Genomic DNA, 27,543 nt, shown 5'->3' on the forward strand with positions numbered 1-27,543 from the left:
TCTCACACACACACACACACACACACACGGTACACAGACATACTCTTTTATTCTTTTCTGGCCTCCCATAGAGATCACACACACACACACACACACACACACACACACACACACACACGGTACACAGACATACAGTCATGCGTAACACCAAACTAAAACTAAAACAAATGTTGAGGGTTATCCTTGGCTATATATTGAGTTTGAGGACAGCCTGGGCTTCCTTCCTCCTCTCTTCTCCTTTACTGAGCTCTGTGTCCCCACGCGTGATAAGTCTGCCCATCTACCTACCATCTCAGAAAGGCCGCTGCCATTATGATCCCATTCTACAGAAGAGGAAAGAGAAACCAGCAAGCTACCCACCATGTCTGTGGCTGGGTGCTTGATTACAGAGCAGCCACTCAACCAGGCTAGCATCAGAACCAGAAACCGGTTGCTGCTACTCTTCCTAGAGATGTATAACCCCACGGCCCCAGAGCTGCCAAGCAAGGGCTATTAGCAGAGAGGGAAGTCCTTCAGAGAGTCTTGGCCCCTCCCTCTCAACCACACAGCCCCAGTGGGGAATTTATGTAAACTATTTGTGACTATTTTCCACAGTGAGATGATTTCCTGCCCTTCTATCATGAGAAATGAGAACCAAATGGATTTGTTAGCTGCACTGAGTGTCGTGTCACCCCGGGTGTGCCCTCCTGGTTCTCGTGGTGACCACACATGTCAGATCAAAATAACTTCCCCCTGTGGATTAGAAGGTTGAACATACCAGGAAAGTTCCCTGGGGGACTGAATTTGCCGGGTCCATTTTAATTTGGGTCTCGGAGGAAAATGCAGAGCCAATGAAAGAGGGATTTACCGCACAAGAATCGGGACTTTAACAGCTCTCACCCCACCTTTGGTTGTTTTAAAAATGCTGCCAGAAATTGGGTAAAGCATCTACCGGGAGAAAACAAAACTGAACAAAAGCGTCTCCACCAACACCAGCTCCCTGCCACCTGCTTTTGTGAAAAGGCCGATTCAGCCCGCTGCAGTGTAGAGGGAAGGTTCATTAGTTGGCAGGCGGCGACCAATGGTGCAGTTTGGCCCTCAGTTTCAATATTCCCTTGTAACGTTTTACAACCCAGACCCGTGGACAATGGCGTCATTCAGTACACTCCCGCGCTTGCTCGCTCACAGGGAACAGAATGTCAGGGAGCCTGAGTCAGGGAGGGGTCTGGTTTGTGGGTTATGGCACCCAGGGAGAGCCAGGGAGAGCTTGGTGCCTCGGATCAGGCTGCTTGGTGGGGTGGGGGCTAGAAATGACGGATGGATGGATGGATGGATGGACGGATTGACGGTAAAAGCAGCAGACCATCGTGAGCAGTGCAGTCTTGTCCAGTGCCCCCTGCCCCTGCCCTCTTGTAGCCAATCAATCCCCAATTCTGTCTTTTCAGCCCAGCCCCTCCATACGTGTGAGTTTTCTTATCTGTATGGTAATTCTTAAATACTCGCGTGAAACGAGGGACGATCTGGGCTCAAGAGAGGGCAGACATTGAAGGCAGTCAGTACGGTGGCTGGAACACGGACCGTGGAGGTGATGATGGTGGAGATGGGAGTGCTGCTGCTGAAGGTGGTGATGGTGGTGGATGATGAAGGTGCTGGTGCTGACGGTTGATGCCGACGGTTGCGATGCTGATGATGGTGCTGGTGGTGATTATTATAGTGATGGTGGTGGTGGTAATTAAGGTGAAAACCTGCATGCACACGTGTGCGCCCTCACACACACCTTTCAACCGTCACTATGGTTCTGCAATGCTTTGGTTTCTTTGTGGACATTTTTAAGCTGCAGGTGAAAACAACCTACCTCCCCATCCAAGGCATCATGGTGATGCCGCCAGACAGGCGCTAACAGTCTCTCTGACTGATCAATCTATCCTTTGATTGGTCCACGAGGAGCTCTGTGGGGACCACCCTGCTGTGGTGCCCTTCCGATCTCTCTCTCTCTCTCTCTCTCTCTCTCTCTCTCTCTCTCTCTCTCTCTCTCTCTCCTCACTGGATGGAGGAGGCAGGCCGCCTTCCCTCGCCCACAGCCTGACACCTGTCAGATGGCCTCAGGACACAGCATCTCGGGCACTAAACGAGATGTTCTTGATACATGCAGGGGATGATGTCTGAAGCTCCTTAGAGAGAAACAAGCTGTGAGGGACATGTGGTTATTGGGGGATTAATATCACTTTTCCACTTCTGGAAGTGTTTATAAAACAGGGTTTGGCCTTTCTTGGGGTGAGTAATTCTGCAGTTTGGCAAGGCTGGATGGGAGAATTCCACGGAGCACGCTGGTCCGCTCCCTTGTAAATTCCCTCAGCCAATATTTTTGGAGGCTTATTTTCTTTAATTAAAAAAAATAACCATCTCCATTAAACATATGAAACCCCAACGATTTCTCCCTTCCTCCGGGAGTGCTGACGGGCCAGCATTTGACCTCAACAGACTCAGGCTGAGTTGCCGGTGAGGTCTGATGGCTTTGGTACCATTTTATTATTGTGCTTTTTTTTTCTTTTATTCTTCTTGGTTTTTCCATTACATGGTTTGAACCACAAAGCCAGCGCTCTTAAGCTAATGCCATTTCACTTAGCCTCCTGGCTGACTGGTGGCTGTGTGGCTCACATCCCAGCCAGGATCCAAGATGGCATAGGCCCCCAGGGGAGGCGTAGCTGAGAGACTCTTGGGTGTCATGAGTGGTGGGTGTGAGTGTCACGGAAACTTGGCAGCTCCTGCTTGTCCCTTGCCTGGTCACTGTGATATGTTTCCTCATAACATAGGCAGAGGCAGAGAGTAGAGGAGGGTATATATCCCTGGTGTATAGAAAAGGGTTTTCATTCCAGGCCTCTGCTTTAGACATCGGAAGGAGTGTTGACATAATAGGTGGGCTTGAATTCTTTCTGGTTGCATCTTGACCAGTTCTGGATCTTTGGGCAAGTTGACTAATCTCTGCGATTCAGTTTCCTACTCTGTACAATGGGAACAGCAACCATAAGCTCATTACAGCATCATGGGAAGGGTGCCATGGGCTCTTGCTGGTGGCTGTGCATATGGGACTTGTGTCCTCGCACACTTTGTATTTTATTTCTATTTGTTGGCATTCAGGTATTAAAACTCAGGGCCTTGGATGTCCCAGCGGGAATACTCTACTACAGAGTGACACCCCTAGCCTGTTACTAGCTAACAAATTGGGGCACCAGGAATCCAACCCAGATCTTAAGCTTGCCAGGCAAGTACTCTGCTAATGAACCACATCCATACCTATCTATTTATCTATCCATCTATCATCTATGTATCTATCCATGTACCTATCTATGTATCTATCTACGTATCTATGAATGTATGTATCTATCTATGTATCTATGTATCTATCCATGTACCTATGTATGTATGTATGTATGTATGTATCTATCTATCTATCTTCTATCATCTATCTATCATTTATCTATCTATCTATCTATCTCTATCCATCCATCCTCTCTCCCCCTCCCTCTCCCCTCCCCCCTCTTTCTCTGTGCTGGAAACTGAACCGAGAGCCTCATGCACGCTAGGTGAGTGCTCTACCTCTGAGCTACACCTCCACTCTCAGTTGCACACTTCAATTTCCACAAGTAAACATCTATTTTAGTTGCGGGAGAGGAGCCGAGTTAGTACCTCAAGCATCCTGATCACAATGCATGTGACCGCTCAGAGTGAGATGAAAACGATTCGAATCAAAAAATCACCATAAAAATGTCCAAAAAGGTATTTGATTCCAGGTTATGACTAAACAAATAAATAATACATAAACAAACTCTGACATTTGGAGTTTCCTGATCCGAACGTGCCTTGGGTCAGAATATGTCCCTAGCCTGTCGAGTACCAGGGGTCTCTGGCTGGGCATTGAAACCTATACATTTCTCAGAATACTGTGATTAAAATTCATGAAGCACGTACTCTAGACAGGAGACTAATAGTGTTGAAATGGTTATCAAATTATTGTCATTGTTATTATTATTTTGGGCTCCTGTGCCTCCTGCCTCTGCCTCCCAAGTGTTGGGATTAGATGTGTGATCTACCATGCCAGGCTTATCTGGTGCTGGGGATCAAATGCCGGCCACCACACACACTAGAACACTCTACTGAATGGTTACATTCTCAGCTACATCATCGGAGGGACCAGATTCTGAGAATCCCGCAGGATGGAGGCTCAGCGGGCTATGTGAGCAATGCATTTGCGTCCATGGCTTCCATCTTCTTTACCCTCCCTTCCTCCACCCCACCCCCTTTCCCTGTCTTCTCCCTACTTAACACAATCACAGCAGCAGCAGCAGCAGCAGCAGCAGCAGCATCGATGGCAGGCTCCCGCCAATCTCCTCATTCACTCGCTCAACATTATAGTCTCTTGAAAATGATCTAATTTTTGAATTTTATTTTTAATTATGTGTATGTGTCGGGGAGGGGATTGTGTGCACATGAATATAGATACTTACAAACTCCACAAGACGGTGTCGGCTACCCGGGAGCTGGAGTTATCATTGGCTGTGATATGGGTGCTGGGAACCAAACTTAACTCCTGAACCATCTCTCCAACCCCCAAGGATTCCTATTGTTGTTCTTGTGATGATGATGATGATGATGATGATGATGATGATACATGTATGTGTGACTGTGCGTGGTGAATGTGATATGTATGTGGGAGTATGCTCGTACCATAGCGTGCACATGGAGGTCAGGGCAGCACGACTTTGTGGAGTCAGTTCTCTCCTTTCACCTTTATGTGGGTTCCAGGGATTGAACTCAGGTCTCTAGGTTTGTGCAGCAAGCACCTTTACCCACTAAGCCATCTTGCCTGCCCATGAACTAGAGATGTTTATTTCCCTCAACTCACAGAAGGGAGAAACCAAGTCACAGACTAGTTAGGTATGTCAATGTGGCAAAGACATCGGCTTACAAGGAAGTAGAGGTTACAATCAGGGATGTGTCTGGATTAGAATGACCTAAGGCTGCGCCTGACCACAGCCTTAAAAAAAGAAGTGTTCAGAGGTTAAGTCTAAGTATCTAGGCAGTACATGGGCTTTTGACTTAGATAGTTCAAAGACATTGCAGATGAGGGGAAATAATTTCCCATGTAGCAGTGGTGGATTCTGAGGTGCCCTTGCTTTTCTGACTGTAATAAATCTGTTTTCAGACCTACTCGCCTGATGTACAAGACGTAAGAAGTGAGTGTTGGACATGCAGTCATGGCATGGGATGCCAGGGGTCACTGGCCTCTGGATCATCAAAGACTCTCTAGTTTCTTATTTTGTTGACTTTTCTGTTGGACTCGTTGACACGAGGCTCAGCAAGGAGGTAAAGTTCTGTCAGAGCACCAGTGAACGTATTTTTCTCTTTGTCTTCTTCCTTTCAGTAAAGAGTATCCTGTGGTCCCCAGGAGCACCGTGAGGCACAAAGTCGCCTCCAACCACAGCCCCTTCAGCAGCGAGACCCGAGCTCTCTCCACCTCATCCAATTTAGGGTCCCAGTACCAGTGTGAGAATGGTGTCTCTGGCCCATCCCAGGACCTTCTGCCCCCGCCTAACCCATACCCACTGGCTCAAGAGCACAGCCAAATTTACCACTGTACCAAGAGGAAAGGTGAGTGTGGCAGGCCTGCTGGGGCTCTGACCTTACTTCTTGTTGCCATGGTGGGGGAGGGGTGCTCGCCACCATGGGGGAGCACACAGCGACATCTGTTTGCTATTTACTTATTTATTCATTTAAATTAACTTTATTCATTTATAAAGCATGCATGTATGTAGTATATGTACACATATATTACATACATAATATGCAGACATGCATACATATATACATGCACACATACATGCACACATACAAACATACCTATACACAAACATATTCATATATATATACATTTACAGACATACATATACACATACATATACACAAACATATACATATACACATACATGTACACATATATGCACACATACATGCATATATGCATACATATAACACATACTTTACACACATATGTATACATACATGTATGCACATATATAACACACATATACACATATGTACACACATACATAACACACATATACATATACACATACATAACACACACATATACACAAATATATATACACACATACACACATACATTCATTCACACATAAATGCACACATAAATACACATACATATGCATACATGCAGAGACACACATCACACATATCACACATGAATAACACACATACATATACATATACACAGTGACACAAACGTCACACACATTACACATGTATAACACACACATACATAGACACACGCATGTATATATATGATACATATATATATATATATATATATATATATATATACATACATACACAGAGAGACACACATCACACACATTACACATGCATAACACACACACACCATACATACAGCACACACTCCTTTATCAAACGAGAAATCAATGATTTTTCCCTAAGCTGGCTGAGCCAAAGGGTCTGTGTCAGGAAAAGAAATGTCTGCCAGCCCCTTTTGGGAGCCAGAACCACCACAGTTAGCAGGTACAGTGTGGTTGAGTTTAGCTTATCTGAACATTTGTTTGTGTCTGTGTGTTTTGACAGAAGATCTTTCTGTAGCTCAGTCAGCCTCCCTTTGCAATCCTCCTGCCTCAGCCTCCCGGGTGCTTATCCTCCCTGGGTTTCTCACTTTGTAAATGGGGACAGGTGTCTCAGAGCACACGATGCCTGTCAACCCCCAGCAGGCTGCAGCTTTCCCAAATAGATGGCATGTAGTCACTGTGAACACTGAGTCTCTGGAAGCTACGAAGAGATGGTTGTTGTGAGGCACTCCCAGGGTGGAGACAGCTTTCACTCCATGACCTTCAGGGTCAGACAGCAGGGGTGCAGCTCACCTTTGCGAGTCGGGAGCTTTCTTTCTGAATATAGGCTATTTAACCTCTGCCTTCTCTGTTTTAAATGAGGCTGTAGTTCAAGCTCAGAGTGGGATGTGTCTTGTGGCTTGATGTGATGGTGCAGGCCCATGCGTATGCTGTGTGCTCGTCCGGGGTGGGCTCAGTCAGTGGCCACTGTGTTATTCTCAAACACCTAAGTCAAAGTCTGGCCTGTTGCCCCTCACTCCACATGCACCAGTTCTGCACCTTCAGAAGTCCAGTGACCTGATTCGGGACTTTTGGTTAAGCTCTTCACCAGCAGGCGACACCAGCAAAGCTGTTGTAGTAGAAATCTCAGGAACCGGGCTTCCCAGAGGAAGGAAGTCAGGTCTGACTGACTGACACGAATGCCCCATCCTTGTGTTTGGAAGGAGAGACACGCTGGCATTGGTCCTTGCCTGGGGATGATGTCTGACTTCCAGATGGACCCAAACCCATTCAAACTCCTTGGATCTCCAAGGCCTGAACAATGTCACCCCAACAAGCCCCCAGCCCGGCTCCCCCCCACATCCGCCCTGGGGTGGGCTGGATACCAGATGCGGCAAGCTTGTCGGTTCCCTCAACTCTCAGAGAGGGAAAAGAGTATCCAAGGAGGCGTTCCTGTTTGGATATCCTTCCTAGTGTGGCAGCTAAAAGGGTCCTCACTTGGCTTGGTCTTTGAGTAAGTCGTCTCCCAGTGTAGGCATTCTGACAGGTGTTAAACTGAGACACAGCAGCAAAGGGCTCGTGAGCTTTTCCTTCTAAGAGATCGTCTTACCATTAATCTCAGCCGAACATCAGACTTTCTACGTAGCCCAGGCTGGTCTGAAACGTGTCGTGTAGCTCAGGCTGGCCTCCGACTCCCTGCATAGCCCAGGCTGGTTTTGAATTCCAGTCGTCTGCCTCAGCTTCCCAAGGACTGAGGTTGCAGGGACACAACACCGTGACCGTTCGGCCGGTGGTTCGCAAAGGTGGGACTAGTAGGTAAAAGCTCCGTCTGCGTGCTCTGTACCCCACGTTGCTCACGGCCACGCTTTCTTGTCTGTGACACCGTCACTACACTCAATATGTCATCTCCTGTGGGGGATCGCGGCAGGGATGGGTCCTACACGGTCATAAAGAGCTCAGCAGGTTTGCATTAGGGAGCTTTGTCGATTAAATTAATGCCAGAGACAGAGAGAGAGAGAGAGAGAGAGAGAGAGAGAGAGAGACAGAGAGAGACAGAGACAGAGACAGAGAGACAGGAACAGAGACAGAGACAGAGAGAGATATGAAAAGAACCAAACCTGTTTAGGGTCAGTAGTCACAGCGCTGTCCGCAGCCACACCCTCTGTACAGATGTAGTGGGAAGACCACAAATGCCAATCGAGGCAAGCCTCCTTGGTTACCTGACCTTCAGACTCCTAGGTGAATTTAGCACCAGCACAGCAGGGCTGGAGAAAGGGTGGGCCTTGCCTGTGACCCCTGGTGGCTTGCAGTCGGGTGACCCCGGGAAACTGCCTCACCTTTCTGGGTCTTGAGTACTTCTGATGCAGGTCAAGGATAAGTGTAAGCCCTAGCTATTGCATTGATGAGGAGGAGAGGTGAGACGACATGGGGAGTAACTGGTCTGCTACTGGGTATGGCTGAGCAGCCCCAAAATATCTGTGATCACCTCCCTATCCTTTACAGAGGACCTGCTGTCCCGAGCAGCCCACCATCTCAAGCAGGTTGAGCATTGTGTAAGTGATGATAGAATTGTTTAGTTAAAACTGGAATAGGGTCTGGACTGAGCATTTGCTCAGTCAGCAAATGCTCTCCTTACAAGCTTGAGTCCCCCAGAACCCATGTGTAAAAGGAGCCAGGTGCATGAGCACCCACTTAAAAGCCCAGGGCTGGAGAGCTGATGGGGTTCCCTGGTCAGGTAGCCTTGCCTAGTTAGTAAGTTCCAGGTTCATGAGGGACCCTGTCTTACAAACCAAGACGGATGGTACCTGAGGAGTGACAGCTCAGGCTGTCCTCCATGGACAAGACACAGGCAAACACACACACACACACACACACACACACACACACAGCTGCAAATTGCTAATGAGTATCAAATTGTAAGAACAGACTGGGTTGGAGTCACGGAAAGTGGGAGGCAGCTAGGAGAAGGATAAGAGACAGGTGGGAATGTACCCTTTCTGGGAAATGGTTAGCATGTGGGTGCCCAGATCAGAGGGCAAAGGGTGGAGAGAGAAGACTGGAGAGAAAGGCGGGGCCCGCTGGACGCCCCCTAAGCCATTTCCATTAGAGCCTCCAGTGTTATCTGAACAGTGATGGGAGACCATCGGGGGTCAGCAGCCTGCAAGCGTCATGGCTAGCAGTTGTGTTTAGCAGCGCCACTTTGCTGTGATAGGAGGGGACAGAAATGACACCAGACACCTGTTGAGAGGGAAAGGGCGACCTAAGTTGTAAGGCCTGCCACGGTGGCTCAGAGCTGCAGAAGTGAGAGGAACCAGGATTTGGGGACTCGTTGAAGAAAAGAATGTGGGAAAAAAAGGTTCCCCCCCCCCAGCCCCTCAGACTGGATGCTAGAACTCAGACAGATGGAGGTATTTTCCCCAAAGTCCCTTAGCAACTGAGTGGCCTGGCTTGAGATCTTCAGTGAAGTCAGTGGACTTGGGGCGTGTGTATGTTGTGTGTGTGTGTGTGCACGCGCACGCGCTCTGAAGAAAACCTCTCCTCTTCCCAGAAACCTCTGCCTTCCTCACCATCTTCTCCACTTCTACCCCCCCAAAGGGAGCTTGGATGACAGAGAAGCCAATGGGGTCACAAGGCAATTCATCATCAGTCCCCACGGTGTGAGGAGATAACAAATCAGGAGGCTTCCTTCCAGTTTGGGACTCGCTAGGAGTGATAACTCTGTGGGTGGTTTTCCCCCACTGGCCCCAGCCTGGCCCTGCTATCTAACTTCCTCTCATTGTCTGTCTGCCTTCCAGCCGGCCCAGGAGCCAGGCCCCATGCAATGTCAAAGGGCCCAGCAGGCCAATGGTCTCCCCTCCTCTTTGGACCAAGCTGTCTCCAGCCTATCTCTCCCTCTGGATGGAGTCAGAAAAGCTGGGCGGGTCTTTTTTTTTATCAATGCCACTCAATCAAACCCAGGATCTGAGGACGGGGAGGGAGCCCTTGTCTATCCGACTACCCTGACTCTCTCACCATCCTTTCATTAGCAAACAAACTGACCCAAATAAAGATGTAGCAAAGACATCACAGCACTGGCTATCAAAGGGAAGTCAGCGATAGAGAGGGGGAGGGAGAGGGGGGAGGGGGAGAGGGAGGGTACTGGAAATGGTTCCACAGTGAGCTTTTCTCCCCAGGCTGTGAGGTTTCTTTCTAGTACTTTATATGTAGTGTGTGCGTGTGCGTGTGTGTGCGTGTGTGTGCCCACGCGCATGTGCACGTCATGGTAAAGCTAAGCCCGCAGAGTTCAAGGGACAACTGGCAGGAGAAGACCCAAGCCTTCCGCTGTGAAGGTCTCAGGGATAGAACTCAGGTTGCCTGGCTTGTCAGCGGTACCTTTACTGACCTGACCTGACGCTGTGTGTGTTTTTAAAAGCAACCTCAGGGTCTTCCCTTAATTGAATTATTCAGGGAAGCTTGAGTCGGAGAATGCCCACTCCTCACCCCTCAGGGGACTAAGAGTGTGTACTACAAACTAGTGTCAGATTCTATGGTTAGAGTGATGACTGACAGAGCCGTGTGACGTCATCGAACACCAAGAGTACTTATACCCCGGGCCCTGTAAGGAGAATGCAAGCAGGAGAGAGACCTGCTCTTATGAAACATGCATTCTCACGGGGGAAGCAAGTCTGAGAGCAGTGGATAAACTCTTGGTGGTCATGGGGTCTGAGCCAGGATGTTTTCATTTTAACTCCCCATGATGCCATTCCAGTGTCTCCACTTTAACCTGAGTTCTGAGAGTTTGGAGCGTGTATGTTCAAAATCTATCATTCATTCATCTCTCTATCCAACCACCCATCTGTCCAGGCATCCATCCATTTATTTGTTCCTCCATCCACACACTCACCCATCCATCCATTTGTCCATCCATCCATCCATCCTTCCATCCATCCGTCCATGCACCTACCACCCAACCATCCATAAATCCATCCTCCATCCATCATCCATCCATCCTCCATCCAGCCATCCATCCATCCATTCACCTACTCACCCACCCACCCACCCACTCACCCATCCATCCATTTGTCTATCCATCCACACATGCATCCACCTATTTATCCACCCACCAACCTCTTTATTCTTTGATTCACCCAACTATCCTATCCATCCACCAATCCATCCACTCACCCATTTATCCATCCATTCACCCATCCACTCACTTCTCCATTTATCTATCTGCCCATCCATTTATGTATCCATCCACCCTTTTATCCATCTGTCCATCCACCCATCTATCCATCTGTGTCAAGTGCTACAACCCTCCATGTTGGTTGAGCCTGTTGAGTTACAGTAACAGCAGAAAAAGCCCAGCGCCACCTGTCCTTGCTGTTCTGTCACTTGGTAGGTCTGAATTACAGCCATCTCCTGACTCCCTGCAGACCCCTTAGCTGAGAGAGAGCCCCATACCCTGACTTTCAAAGTCTCTTGTCTGTAGAAACACCACGACATTTCCCCGTGTGAACTCAGCCGGCAAGGGATGTGACCCACTTGGGAACTGGGACCATATTTGCTCAATGGGATCAGTGACTTAAAAAGTGGTTCTGGGAAGCTTCCAGCTCTGGAATCCACCCAAATACCTCAGAGTGTTGGATGACCTTCAGAGAGCCATCTGCCTAGTCTACCAAGAGAGAAAACTACTGGGGAGAGGGAGTAGACATGGGTTATGCCGAGAGATAAGATTTGAAGAAAGAGACTCCAAGTGCTGAGCTGACTCACTGGGCATGGCAGGCACACTTGGTATTTCCTTAATTAAGCCTAAGGAGGAGTTTGGGGATTGTCCCCATGTGCAGTTAGGGACTGCGCTTGGAGCAGTTTGGGCCTGTAGCCACGGCTACTTGGAACATAAGCATTGGAGCTATGATGCTGTGTGCCTCAAAGCCAGTGTTCTGAGCTCATCACTGAATGATTTTTATCCAGAGTTAAAAACAAAAAACAAAAAAATAAACAGACAACACACACATACTTCTAGAAGATTCCAAAGGAGCAGGTTTTCCTACAGGGATTGGGTGGGCCAGACTCAGGAAGAACTTCCCTGTTAATCAAGAGACTTAGCAGAGTTGCAAGTGTCACCCACCACGTTTTCCCACACACCCTACACACTCTCTGAAGCAGAATCATCAGGTCCCTGGCTAGTCCCACTGGAACGCTTGGCGTCTGGTTATGGCTCTTCGCACAACCAGGGAAGCTAAACCCCACCATGACTATTCAGAGACTAAGACCATATCTTCCCCTCAGATAAACTCAGAGATTACACGCTGTGCATTGATCGTGCCTGACCTGAAGTTCAGATCCTGAGATGGAGCCTGGGAAGGACCTGAGAGCCCTCAGGTTTAGCCTTCAGCAGGAAGCCAGCTTTGGAGTTTCCCTGCACATTCTGGGCCAGATCTTTCTGGGTATTACAGACTGGAATGCATAATTTTACGATTTTCCCAAACTGCGTTCCGACCTTTTTCATATTATTCGCCCTACACCCCCTATTTAAACTTGTAATGAATCTGGAAGGGATCAGAATTAAAAAAAAAAGAAAAAAGAAAAAATTCCCCCTTTTTTTTTTCTCCTGCCAAGGGTACCCTGCAGCTGTATTTTCTGTTGTTGAAAAGGGGAACGCCCTAGTTAATAATAATAATAACAAAAAGTCCAAAGCTGTGAGTCCATCAGTAGTATAAGGGCATAAGGTCTGGTGAGCAGAAGGAAGATCGGAAGGAAGGAATCAAGGTGGCAGACATGGACATAAGCTGAAGATGGCACTGTCAAGAATCCAGAAACCCTAACTAGCTGAAAGGTGGCGGAAAAAATATTAAAATTAACAAAATTAACACTGCAAAACATCTGGATGTCTTCAAACATCTGTCTGGTTGGCACTGTGCACACAGGACACCTGCGGGAGTGACTGCCCGTTTTCTTGGGCAGTGGTGTTTTGATTTATTTATTTTCGGTTTAAATGTTTGGGGGTAACCCATAGGGTTCCCAGATGTGTTGCAGAACGTCCAGCTAAAAACAAACGTGCGGGTTGTTAGACAGGCACAACCCATGCTGTGTCGGGGAGGCATCTGAACTGCCCCCTGGTGTCACGGTTACCCGTGTGTCGCTGTGGGGCAGGAGCCAGATCTAGACTTATTTATCCATTCGAGGGTTTGCTTTATTAACCGGCCCAAAGGCGTGACCGGTGTGCCAATGCTCACTCAAAGCCGTTTGTTCCAGTGCTTCCTCTGAGTGACCTGATACTTAGCTTCGCTTTCCTCACGTGCTGCTCCAGTTGGATCGAGTGGGGCTAGGGGCCCCGGTATCTGCCTGGCTCACAGCTCCATCCAAAGCACCTAGCACCCAGCCCGGTGCTCGGCAGAACGCAGGGAACGCCGGTGGGATAGCCTGGAGGACTTTTTCTTTTTTTCTTTTTTTCTTTCTTTTTTTTTTTTAAGATTTATTTATTATTATACTTAAGTACACTGTGGCTGTCTTCAGACACACAGGAAGAGGGCATCAGATCGCATTACAGATGGTTGTGAGCCACCATGGGGTTGCTGGGATTTGAACTCAGGACCTTCAGAAGAGCAGTGCTCTTAAGGTGCTCTTAACCACTGAACCATCTCCCCAGCCCAACAACTTCCTTTTTATTTATACTCCTCAAAGACAGCCATAGTTTCCTCCCATCCCCCTTCTTCCTTTTCCCTTCTCGTTCCTCTTCCCTCCCTCCTTTCTTCCTTTCCCTCCTTCCCTCCCTCCCTCTTTTCCTCCCTCCCCTCCTTCTTTACCTCCTTCCCTCTCTCCCTCCTTTCCTCCCCTCCTCTTCGCCCTCCCTCTTTCCTTTCTTCTCTCCTTCCTTCCTTCCTTCCCCCTCCCTTCCTCTCTCCCTCCCTCCTTCCTCCTCCTCCTCCTTCTCTACCTCCTTCCCTTTCTCCCTCCTTCCTCCTCTCCCCCCTCTCCTCCCTTCTCTATCTCTCTCCCTCCTCTTCTTCCCTCCCCTCCTCCCTTTCTCTTTTCCTCCTCCCTTCTTTTGAGATCTTCTAAAGCAAAACAGTGGCCTTTCACTGAGCCCGGGCAAGCGCACAGCATACACACAGGCCTACACCTTCACATCAAGCCACAAGACACATCCCACCCTGAGCCTGAACTACAGTCTCATTTAAAACAGAGAAGATAGAAGTTAAAGAACCAGCCCATATTGACAAAAGCTTCCAACTCCCAAAGGCCACCCCTGGTGTCTGACCCTGAAGGCCATGAGATGAAAGTTGTCTCCACCCTGGGAGTGCCTCCCAGCAACCGGCTCTTCGTATCTTCCAGGGACTCACTGTCCACAGTGACTACATGCCATCTACTTGGGAAAGCTGCAGCCTGCTGGGGGTTGACGGGCGTCCTGCGCTCTGAGACACCTGTCCCCATTTACAAAGTGAGAAACCCAGGGAGTGATAAGCACTCGGGAGGCTGAGGCAGGAGGATGGCAAATTATAGGCCAATCTGGCCTACAGAATGAGACCTTGCATCAAAATACACAGATACAAGCAAATGTTCAGATAAGCTAAACTCAACCACACTGTACCTGCTAACTGTGGTGGTTCTGGCTCCCTAAGGGGGCTGGGCTGGTGGGTGTTTCTGTTCCTGACACAGACCCTCTGGCTCCTCCTCACCTTTCTTTCCCTCCCTTTCTCATTTACACACACACACACACACACACACACACACACACACACACACACGATCAAATCTAGAGTGTATCCCAGATGCGAATGTAATTTTCCTACATGTGTTGATTAGAAAGAGATCTGAAAATGAGAAAAAAAATGACTTCCAACCCCTGGGGAGGTCAAACATCCTGAGGTATGGGTGTGTCTGAGATGACGCCTTGGCAGATATATCCAAGTATGGTCTCCCTAAAGGAAGCAGCTGGTGACGGCAGTTAGAGACCAGGTCTTCCATGAGAATGAAGTATCATGTTGTCTCAGCGACGCAGGATGCTCTGAAGGTTATCAGAGGGCCTCTAGCACCAATCTTTCTTCTTCTTTTTTTCCTTCTTTACATTCATGAATGTGATGTGTTTTGACCAAATCCACTCCCCGACTCTCTCCTTAATTTAATTTTATCGTGGAATGACGTCCACATTGCTAACATGCATCTGTGGCTATGACTTGGGAGGGTGAATTCCCCACAGTTCCCCAGCCCCCTTAGAGTGGTAGAAAACTGTGTGTGTATACTTTTCAAAACATCCCATTCCAGGAAATTTCTAGGAAATGGCCTCCCCAGAGCAATGGTTAGCTCCCAAGAGGGCCGATGGCCCCAGAGCGCCTGAGGGAGACCCTTCTGGGGATGAAGTTCTCTCTGTATCAGGACTAACGAGTGGACAGAGGAGCGGCAGGATCCAATTCACAGGAAACAGTGACACAGGGGTCGGTATTGACTCAACAGCTAGTGAAGGGGATTTGCTCCAAATTCCATCCACCCACCCACCCATCTGTCATTTATCCAGTCTACAACCATCCATCCACACATCCAACTGTTCATCCATCTCTCACCTCTCTATCCACTCATTACCCAACCACCATCCAACTACCCATTCAGCATTCACTCACCCACCCACCCATCCACCCATTATCCAGCCACCTATCCATCTGTCATCCATCCATTCATTCATGCAGTTATCCATCTATCTACTCATTCATGTATCCATCCATCCATCTAACCATCCATCCATTCATCCATCCATCTATCCATCCATCCATCCAACCAACCATCCATTCATCCATCTATCCAGCCAGCCACTCATCCACCCATCCGTCATCTATCTACCCACCTATAGCTACCATCCCTCCACCCACCAACCCATTTATCCATCCACCGTTCATCTGCCCACCCACTGCATGGGTATCTAATGTTGGCTTCATGTATTGTGACATTGATGAGCAGACACTTCATAGTGAGTCAGCTGGATCACCCGTCACAGATCCGCCATTATCAGCCACTGTGGGAGCCCCCGGGGAAGCTTCTTAACCTCTGTGTTCCTTTTCTCTCATGGATAAAATGGGACTAACCCACTTGGAACAGTTGCTATGAGGACTGTTGGGTCACCTTGTGGGACATGGTTAGAACATAGCCATGTATCACCAGCACTAGGTGTGTGTGTGTGTGTGTGTGTGTGTGTGTGTGTTGCTGTTCCTGCTGGTCCTACTGTTATCTCTCTTATTGCTGCCTAAACACCAGGTTTGGGAGGATAGATGGATGGATGAGGTAATGTACTACCAATCACTACCATTAAATAATAAGGCTGGAATGTAGTCACTTAGTAGAGTGCTTGCCTAGTACAGCCAAAAGCCCTGGGTTCAATTCCCAGAACCACATAAAACCAAGTATGAGTGCTTTTAATCCTGGCTCAAGAAAAGGGGAAGCAGAAAGTTAGATGTTCAAGGTCCTCCTCAGCTACATACAGACATTGAAGCTAGCTTGAGCTACACGAGAACATACTGATGATGGTGGTGGTGGTGGTGGTGATGATGATGATGGGGATGGTGTTGGTGTTGGTGATGGTGTTGGTGATGGTGGTGGTGGTGGTGTTGGGGAGGATGATGATGGTGACGATGGTGACAGTCATGATGATAAGGTATTTTATAGCATTTTTTTGGTACCAAACTCTGAATCAATTGATTATTGGATGTATTTTCCCATTTAATTTTTCAATGGAAGCACTGCAGAGGACTTTGTTACATTTTACAGATGGCGAAACCAAATTAATCCAAGGTCAAGACTGTGGCTTAAAACTCACAGCCCGAGGGTGTTCCCATGACATGTTTGTTTGTTTGTTTGTTTGTTTGCTTTGTCTTGTTCCGTCAGAATGGAGGTTGGAGCTGACAGCCTCTAGTCTCAGGCCTAGTGGCCATCTTCTGGTCCTGTCTGTGGTATGGGGTGATTAATATCTTTCCTGTCTTTGCAGATGAGGAATGTTCTAGCACCGAGCACCCCTATAAGAAGCCATACATGGAGACATCCCCCAGTGAGGAAGACACCTTCTATCGCTCCGGCTACCCCCAGCAGCAGGGCCTGAGTACCTCGTACAGGACAGAGTCGGCCCAGCGGCAGGCCTGCATGTATGCCAGCTCTGCTCCCCCCAGCGAGCCCGTGCCTAGCTTGGAGGACATCAGCTGTAACACATGGCCCAGCATGCCCTCCTATAGCAGCTGTACAGTCACCACCGTGCAGCCCATGGACCGTCTTCCCTACCAGCACTTCTCTGCTCATTTCACCTCGGGGCCCCTGGTCCCTCGGCTGGCTGGCATGGCCAACCATGGTTCTCCCCAGCTCGGCGAAGGGATGTTCCAGCACCAGACCTCAGTGGCCCATCAGCCTGTGGTCAGGCAGTGCGGGCCTCAGACTGGCCTTCAGTCTCCAGGCGGCCTCCAGCCCCCCGAGTTCCTCTATACTCACGGCGTGCCCAGGACCCTGTCCCCCCATCAGTATCACTCGGTACATGGTGTCGGCATGGTGCCAGAGTGGAGCGAGAATAGCTAAAGGCTGACCTGTGCCAGAGAGGGGGTGGGGGAGGGAGGGAGGGAGAGAGAGAGAGAGAGAGAGAGAGAGAGAGAGAGAGAGAGAGAGAGAAGAGCAGAGGAGAGAGAAGTGAGGGACAGTAGTGATGAGAACCCCACAGATGCGAAGCTCTAGATCGCCCGTTGTAACCTCCATACCTGGAGCTCCACAGCCACTGATGAGATCAGTGTCCCGAAGCCACCATTCCAAAATTGTGACTCGATGTCTCAGAACCGACAGGACAAACAGTAAGAGAGTCGAGTCCCATCCTACCCCTCACCCACTCTCATCCAACCAGGAATACACACACAGCGCGCCCCAGACATGTTCCCCGATTGTTTCTCTTGGGTTTTAGACCGTATAGCCTCACTGAGTGTTGGATCCCTACCGCACGGCGAGAGGCATTCTGTGTCTCCCTGTTAATGTTGACTTTGTTATATAATAAATAATAATATATTTTTTTTCCTTTGGAATTTTCTTACTGGGACCCAGTCCCTTGAATGGAGGGAGAGCAGAGGCAGAGATGTCTCAAAACACGTACTTTTGGGGCTTCCCTCCGATAAATGAGCTAAAATGTACATCGGCCACCCTCCTCTAACAACAAAAAAAAAAACCTACCTCCGTCACGTGAGATGTCTACGAACGTCGCAGGGGTTACCTGCTAGTTTTTGGATTGGGTTTTGCTTTTTCTCCTTTTGGTTTGGTTCTGCCTTCCCCAGCGTCGTGGGATTCAGAGTTGCCTTCTACTGAGCGGATGGAGCTAGGATGTCGGGCCTCAGTCTGACGACATCCTGACTCCTCAGCACCATACCGTCCTAGCTCCAGTCTCTCCAGCTGTCTGTGGCTAAAACAGGGCCTAGAACTCCTCAACCTGGAAACCTTGCTTCCATAAACTGAACGAGCCCTGGGTGACACAGGAACAGAACTGACACAGAGCAGGGGCGCAAGCTCCCGGCTTACGCGTTGTAGGGGAGAAGAAAGAAAGTGAAAATAAATATACTTTGTATTAAAAGAGAAAAAATGAACAGTGACGTCAGCGTCAGCCTCAGCCCCAGGCTGGCTCAAACCTCCTCTGTGAACCCTCCGGGATGCAGAGCAAAACAACTCCAGGTGCCTCAGGAGAGGAAACTGTTACCTTGGTAACTGTTACCTTGGTGCCTTGGTGCCTCCGCCTCCAAGAAATCCCCACCCCACCCCCACCCCAGCGCCAATCACCTGGGACACAAAGCCACACGCATCAAAACCAGAAAAACAGTACTAAAAAAGTGTGTAAGTACGACATTATTAAGTAGGGTTTCTCAGATGTAATATTTTACTGGTACTATTTATTTATAAATAGGAATTCTAATTAAGTAGTAACATGAAACCCAGCCTGGGGGCTGACCAAGTCCTTTTAATTTTATTTGGTACTCAAAACTGCGTTTGTGCTCTCTCTCTCTCTCTCTCTCTCTCTCTCTCTCTCTCTCTCTCTCTCTCTCTTTCCTTTCTTGATTTTCTTTTAAAAAACGGTTTTGTTTCTTTTCTTTCTCCTTCCTTCTTCCCTCCCTCCCTTCCTTTCTTCCTTCCTTTTATTTTATTTTATTTTTTAAACTGACCCTAATAAGCAGAACAGGGTAATCTATGTGGCTGAGAACGTGGAAGTCTGTGAGTGAGTGAGTGAGTGAGTGAGTGAGTGAGTGAGTTTGCGCATGAGCATTCTATGTGATCTTGTCTTTTTATGTTGTTAAAGGGGGGGTTGGGTGAAAAATCAAGTACTCGTTTCTTACATTTGTGCACCCATTAATGCCTAATAAATACCATGTGCTTAAAAGAGTATACGAGACGTGGATAGCCTTTGTTTGCTTGTTTGTCTGAGTCTCTGTTTTGTTTTGTTTTGTTTTTTCGTTTCTTTTCTTTGCTGAGTGGGTAGAGGGGGTGGCTATAGGGAAGCGGAAACAAGAAGGCTGGTGGCTGACTTTTTGCCCCCCGCCATGAGTTCTGTGCAGCTGACCCCCAGGTATTTCAGACCCGCCACTTCCAAGCAGAGTAGAGCAGGAATATATTGTCCGTAGGATTAGAACCTTGGGACGCAATATCTTAGAACTGGATTTATGTGCGCATTAGGATCAAAGACCTTAAGGAAGGAAGGGGTTGACTTCCGTTCAGGGTTCTATCCATGCTTACTTGGCCCCCGTATGCTGGAGCAGAATATCGCCGTGATGGGAGCCTCGGATGGAGACGCTTCCTTCCGTTCATGGTGGATAGGAAGAGAGATGGGAGAGACCTGAGCACTTTGTTTAACCTTCCAAGGCCCGCCCCCAGTGGTCTACTTCCTCCAGCTAGCCCCGCCCCGTCATCCTGTCCCTCAGCCTCTCAGGATAGCAAGCCCGGCCAGGAACAAGGATTCAAAGGAAGCCTGTGGGTGACGTTTCATTCGTAACCAAACCACAACACAAGCTGGCCAAAAAGTGGGTTCTATCTCACTGTAGACGCCGTCTTGGCCTGGGTTCTCTGAGATATGTAGACCAGGCTGGGCTTAAGCTCACAGAGATCCTCTTGCCTCTCCCTCCTGACCACCACATCTGGTTGGACCAGTATTTAAACAACAACAACAACAACAAAACCAGGAATTGTATGCATCTGTCACACACACACAAAATGTATGGAGCAGCAGATTAGCTAGGAAGCTGCCTTAATTGGGGTTTTAATGCTGTGACAAGACAGTGTGACCCTGACAGCTCTTATAAAGGAAGCCATTTAATTGGGGCTGACTTACAGTTTCAGAGATTTGGTTCATTGTCAGCATGTCAGAAAGCATGGCAGCAGGGAGGCAGACATGGTGCTGGAGAGGTAGCTGAGAGTTCTACTTATGGATCACCAGGAAGAGAGTGACACTGGGCTTAGGTTGGGTATCTGAAACCTCAAAGCCCACCCCCAGTGACACACCCATTCCACCAAGGCCACGCCCACCACAGCAAGACCACGCCCACTTCAACAGGTCCTGCCCACTTCAGCAAGGCTGCACCCACTTCAACACCACCACGCCCACTCCAACAAGGCCACACCTCGTCATAGTACCACTCTTATGGTCCTATGGGTGCCATTGTCTTTCAAACCACTACTGTAGTAGTGCTGGCAGGGGTCTGGGAGCTATCGCAGCAGGGAAAGTGGCTGCTACAAATGTGAGGACCTGCCTCCATCCCCAGCCACCATCCATATCAAAAGTCGAGACAAGAGGATGCTGGGAGCTGGTTGGCCAGCCCCGCTGAATCAGTGAACTCCAGCTTCAGCGAGAGACCCTGCTTCAAAACAGTATGGTGGAAAGAGATTGAGGAAGATATCGCATGCTGACCTCTGGCCTTCACAGCCACATGCATGCATGCATGCCCACCAGCACACATGAACACGAACACACACACACACACACACACACACACACACACACCATAAACAAAAGAAAGTGTTGCTTTTTGGTTTGTTTGTTTTTGATGCTGGGGTGGGGACCCAGGACCTCATGAATAGTGGGCACATGTTCACCGTGGCAATGAGCCATGCCTCAAGCCTACTGCTGAAACCAGCAAGCAAGCAAACAAACAAACAAAAAACCAAGTTTTGATTCTCATACCTTTCAAATGACCAAAAACATCCACGTGTGTCTCATCCACCCAGGAAAAAAGCAATTGTCATACCGATTTCACATGATTCATTTGATCTGGTCTTCTGGGTCCTTTTCCTGAGCCCAGAGTTCTTGAGACGTGTTAATTAATCATGAAGAAACAGCAAACAAAATCCCACTCCACCCACCTACAATAGAGAAACCAGGCCCATGGCTTTCTTGGTCCCGAGGGTCTGAATCAGGAAGGTCACACAATAAATACTGGCCGGCGATACGTATTTAATCTCAAGCATTAATTTGAGACAAAGCTTGCCTTTTGAAGAGATGAGCCCCTAATTCATTTAACCAATCAGACCATCCAAACACAGGAGGAGCATCCTTTATCCGAACTGCTTGGGACCATGTTTTGGGGGCAGTTGCCTTTGTATAATGGGGTACTGTGGGCCTGTGTACCAGAGGCTTTCCACAGAGATCTACAGGCCTGGTGCGAGAGTTCCGGAGAAGGGAAGCAAGTGCGGGCAGGGAGGGGAAGTCACTTTCTCTGCTTCTGCTGCTACAGTTGGCCCCACCCCCATCTCTGCTAGGCCTTCCAGGTTACTTGGTTACTCCTCTGCACCACTCTGCACTGAGTTGGGGTGGGCTGGGCTAACTGAGAGAGGTCCACTAGCCAGTGAGGAGTGCTGTGGAGCTTCAGGAGGCGTTCGGGAGAGCCAACCTCTTCCCAAGTGTTACAGCTCTTAGACCAGAAGGCTCGGACAACGGAGTAGTTCTCACACACCTTTAATCCTTCCGGATAGGATTCTTATATACAGTTTTGGGGTGGGTAAGGGTCCGACAACAGGTACTTCTCATTGGTTCGGTCTGAGAGCTTTGGGGAAACCTTATTTGCATGTGGGAGGACTTGGTGCTGCTCCTGACTGGTGGCCACACACCTCTCTGGGGGGGGGGGTGGTGGTTTGGGAGACTGTGGGAGGCTGTAGCTACGTGGTGGCAGGAACCAGGGACCCAGGAGGCGCGCTCAGTCGGTTGGTCGGTCGCATGCTCAACCGGAGACCAGGCTGTCTGTGCGCAGCCCACCGCCCCATAGGGCACCTTGGGATGTCGGGGTGGGACCCAGGTGCAAACATGAAATTTGTTCACATTTCATATATGCTTTATGTACATAATGTGGAGGTAATTTTGTGTGTTGTTTTCAACATGCTTGTGCTTTGACTTTAAGCATTTCCTGAGAGCATGAAGTAGAATCTGCTACTCAGGTTGGTGCTCCTGATGTGTCTTAGTTAGGGTTTTACTGCTGTGAACAGACACCATGACCAAGGCAACTCTGATAAGGGTAACACTTAATTGGGGCTGGCTTACAGGTTCAGAGGTTCAGTCCATTATCATCAAGGCAGGAAGCATGGCAGCATCCAGGCAGGCATGGTGCAGGAGGAGTTAAGAGTTCTACATCTTCATCTGAAGGCTGCTAGCGGAAGACTGACTTCCAGGGAGCTAGCATGAGGGTCTTAAAGCCCACACTCACAGTGAAACACCTACTCCAATAAACCCACGCCTACTCCATCAGGGTCACACCTTCTAATAGTGCCACTCCCTGGACAGAGTATATATAAACCATCACATGATGTTTTGGATCTCAGAACATTTTGGGTGATAGACATTCAGGTTAGGGATGCCCATCATGGAGAGATTTAATTCCCATCTCTACTCCTCAAACACTTGCTGACATCCTAAGATCATTAAGAATTAAGAGCACATTCACAAGCTTTGTAAATCTAAAAAATTAAAAATCTCTGTTTTTGTACATCAACGATGTACCATGGAGCTTTACATCGAACTAACAGATTTGGGAGATTTGGGGTATAATACTCAGATTCCACATTTTCTCACTGTGTGGCTGTCAAGGGTACAACGGACACTGATATATTCAAAATCTGCCTAGTGAGTTCTCACTCTGATCTGGACTCACCAGAAGTGTTGGGAACATTGGAACAAATAGGGTGATAGGTACTCAGTACTCCCCAGTGTTTATAACTTAGTGAAGTTACGGGTTTTTAGTCTTGTGGTGGTTTCCAGGGAATGGCACTACTTGAGAAGGATTAGGGGGTGTAGCCTAGTTGGAGGAAGTGTGTCACTGGGGGTGTGCTTTGGGATGTCAGAAGCTCCAGCCAGGTTCAGAGGCTCTTTCTTTTCTTGCTGCCTGCCAATCCAGATGTCAAAGTCTCAGCTATCTTTCCAGCTCCATTTCTGCCTACATGCTGCCAGGATTCCCACCATGGTGATATTGGATGAAACCTCTGAACTGTAAACCAGCCCCCAATTAAATGCTTTCTGCTATGAGAGTTGCTATGGTCATGGTGTTTCTTCACAGCGGTAGAAACGCTAAGAAAGATCATGGATGGACTGCAGTACTGGTGAATTATGAAGACAGAGTTCACAGTGTCATGGGGGATAGCACAAGACTCAAACCTGGTCTGCAGTGTTGTGTGTGCATAGGTGTGAGTATATGTATGTGTGTGAGAATGTGTATGTGCATGTGTGTGAGTGTGTTAACATGTGTGCATGTATGTGAGTGAGTGTGTATTATGTGTGTGCATGTGTATGAGAAAGTGTGTGTATGTGTTTGTGCATGTGTGTAATAAAGTATATGTGCATGTGTGTGAGAATGTGTGTGCAAGTGTGTGAGAGAATGTGAGCATGTATGTGAGTGTGTTCATGTGTGTAATAAAGTATATGTGCATGTGTGTGAGAACGTGTGTGCGTGTTAGTGTGTGTGCATGTGTGTGAGTGAGTGTGTATTATGTGTGTGTGAGAGAAAGTGTATGTATGTGTATGTGCATGTGTGTGTGCTTGTGTGTAATAAAGTGTGTGTGAGAATGTGTATGCATATGTATGAGTGAGTGTGTATGTATGTGTGTGCATGTGAGTGTGTGTATGTGTGTGAGTGTGTGCATAAGTATGAGTGTGTGTGCATGTATGTGTGAATGTAAGTGTACATGTGGTGTGTGGTGTATGTGTGAGAAAGAGTGTGTGTATGTGAGTTTGTATGCATGAATTTGAGTGTATATATGTGTATGTGAGTTTGTATGCATGAATTTGAGTGTATATATGTGTGTGAATGACCGTGTATGTGTATTATGTGTGTGGGGGGCACTTAACCTGTGTCTAGTAATGAATGGGAACTAAGCAGGCAAACAATTGGCAGGATCAGCATTTCAAGCAGAAAGGCAGACGTGGGCGGGAAGCTGAGTGAGACCCAGATGGACAGTGGGAGGCAGTGACTGCGTTCATTTATCCCATCAACAGACCTGCGTCAAGACTGTGTCGTGTGTGGCAGAGACGCTCACGGTGGCAGCGCTGTCCTGTCAGCAGCAGAGCTGGAGCCAACACCAGCTGTTAGTCAGTGTTCTGATTCAGAGACAGAGATGCCTGGATACGCCCGCGTGTCTCAAATGTCTGGTGCGACTGCTCAGTCCTCTTGGGTCAGGGAAGCTGTTGTCCTGGGCTGAGCTATATTTTCCTTGTTAACAACAATACTCACACTCTCTCACACAGAGACACCCCTCACACCCACTCACCCACTGACACAAACTCACATCCCTTTACAAATGTTCATATATTCACAAAAACTCACACATTCACATCCCTTCATACATGCTCAATTCATACACTCACATTCACACACACTCACATCTCTTCATAATGCTCTCACTCTCACACACTCACATATTCACACACTCATACTCACCCACTCCTACACAGTTCACATACACTCACATCCTTTCACACACACACACTCACTCACACATATTCATACCCCTTCACACGTGCTTACATGCTCATACTCACACAGTTGCACACTCACATACACATACACATACACACTCATACACTCACACATATCCCTTCACAATGCTCACACTCTTACACACACACACTCACATCCACACACATCTCTTCACAATTCATACAATCCCTTCACACATGCTCACACTCTTACACACTCACACACACTCACATTCACACATGTTCCTTCACCCTCTCCCTCTGTATTGAGCACTTCCCTTTCTTTCGTGGCCTGGATTATTAAATTCACCCCACCCCTTGCTGCCCCTTGGGTAAGACACTTAACCTCTCTGACTTTCCAGCTAATCATCCTTGGGATGGGCTGTCCCAGGTATTTATCACAGACAGTGTTGGTTGTAGTGAGGAGTCAGTGAGGCCATGAGCGTGGATGGCTTGGCACAGAAACCGGGCAAGAGGAAATGCCAGAGAGCCCTCAGCTGATAAAGAAGCAATCGGTTTCTGTTGCTGTTGCTTCTTATTCTCCTCCTTTCTCTTCCTCATCTTTCTTGTTCTCAGAAATTCACCCCACGATCTTCTACTAGTTTTATAGTAGATGTAAGCTTAGTGGGAGTGAGGAAAACATCACACTTGCTATCCACTACCACCAGTATTATTGACAGTGTCTTTGCCAGCACAATCACTATGACCACCACCATCACCATCATTGTTTTCTTCATCATTACCATCACCACTGTCACCATTAGCACCATCATTACTATCCCCATCATCACCATCTCTACCATCATCCTCTCCCTCTCCCTCACCATCACCAGGGCCATCATAGCCACCGCCGTGCTTCTCCAAGGCACTTTGGAGACCCTTCTTTCCCTGATAGCCCCTTCCTTGTCTAGAACTGCAGGTGTCTAGGGCCAGGAGGTCTGCCCAGGGCAGGAATGTTCCAGCTATTTGCTTTCACATCAGATGAGCTCCTCAGAGGACACATTGTACCACTTGGGAAGGGTTCTGTTTGTCGTAGGATTTATCTATCATCATATGACTTCTGTGTGTTTGTGTGTCTGTGTGCATGCATGTTTATGTGTGCATGTGTGTACATGAGTGTGTGCATGTGTGTGCATGCACTGTGTATATGTGTGTGAGTGTGCATGAGTGTGTGCATGTGTGTGCATGCATGTTTATGTGTGCATGTGTTCATACGTGTGTACATGAGTGTGTGTACATGAGTGTGTACATGTGTGTGCAAAGTGTGCACAAGTGAGTGTGCATGTGCATTTGTATGTGGGCATGTATGTTTATGTGTGCGTGTATGTACATGCATGTGTACATTTGTGTGTGCATGTGTACGTGCATGTGCATGCATGTGTGTACATGTGTGTGCAAGTGTGCATGAATGTGTGTGTGTGTAAACACATCTACACACTCCAGATAGGGCACCCCCAGTAAGAATGATCCCATGCGTGTCTGGAACTACCCACAGAAACACGAATGACTCTAGTCTTTATCTACCTATTATGATGAACTGCAAAGGCAAAGCCTTCCACACACGTGAGGACCTGAGTTCAGGTCCCCAGCACCCACATAACAGCCCAGTATGGTGGCGCATGCCTGTGACCTGGTGCTGGTGGCTGAGGCAGGCAGCTCTTAGAGACTCGTAGGGCAGTCATTTTTTTTTTTTTCAGCGTCAGCGTTGCCTTTGAGATGAACATCTGGAAATCCAGCTGTGAGTCATACCCTCCTCCAACTTTCTCTGCTGCCCACCTCTTTTCCTTGAATAAGAGGAGGAGAGAGGTACATAGGCATTGAGGACAGTGCTTGAGGCAAGGTGGCAACTCCTACTGTATCTACCTTCTGACATAGAGGCTCTTCTTGGCAGGTAATTCCCCACCCCTACTCTACTCCGCTCTGCCTGTAACCCCTGGGGCATTAAGGGTAAAGAATCTCCTAGGAAACAAATGTTCAAGTCCTGCCTGATCAAAGATCCATGTAAAGGCTTCCCCGTCTTTTCTCTGTGTGTCCTCTAAAAGAAAAAGAAAGAGCCCCCCCCCCCCGCCAGAGCTGCAAATGAACCTGCGATACATTTGCAAACTGTCAGCTCAACCAGGGCCATCCCCATCACATCCTTCGCTGGGACAAAACCAGAAGGAAGCAATTCTGTGCCCACTGAGCGTCCAAGCTGGGGGTATGTTAGTGATTAAGGGGATCTTGGCCTGGGGGAGGCAGAGAGATATGGCTCAGATTCACGAAAGTACCATAAATCTCTCGTTTTATTCAAAATGTGTGTTTTATAGTCATTTCCTGGCCAATGGCTGCCTTGGATAAATATATGACATATCTGGATTTAGCTTTTGGGCTCCAAGCTGGGGCTTGAGTGGAGGGCCAGGCATTCTGACTATTTCCAAGAGTGGCGATGGAGCCGATAACGAGGCTCTTTGTCTCCTGGAGTCGCCCACATCCTACATCAAAAGCAGAAACAGAAGTCCGTGCCAATTA

General features: G+C 48.2%; 1 protein-coding gene across 3 annotated transcripts in view; it reads left to right on the forward strand.

The window, feature by feature from the left end:
- Positions 1 to 17,657, forward strand: part of Tbx5 (T-box transcription factor 5) — a 51,551-nt gene extending 33,894 nt beyond the window's left edge. For all 3 annotated transcript variants that reach the window (XM_029533637.1, XM_021186828.2, XM_029533638.1), the window contains exons 8-9: positions 5,402 to 5,628; positions 17,065 to 17,657. In XM_029533637.1, the coding sequence (XP_029389497.1) occupies positions 5,402 to 5,628; positions 17,065 to 17,639 (802 nt within the window). In that variant the 3' untranslated portion in view covers positions 17,640 to 17,657. The remainder of the gene's footprint in view (positions 1 to 5,401; positions 5,629 to 17,064) is intronic.
- Positions 17,658 to 27,543: the final 9,886 nt, after the last annotated feature.

This window comes from Mus pahari, chromosome 23 (genome assembly GCF_900095145.1).
Source record: "Mus pahari chromosome 23, PAHARI_EIJ_v1.1, whole genome shotgun sequence".
Lineage (NCBI taxonomy): Eukaryota > Metazoa > Chordata > Mammalia > Rodentia > Muridae > Mus > Mus pahari.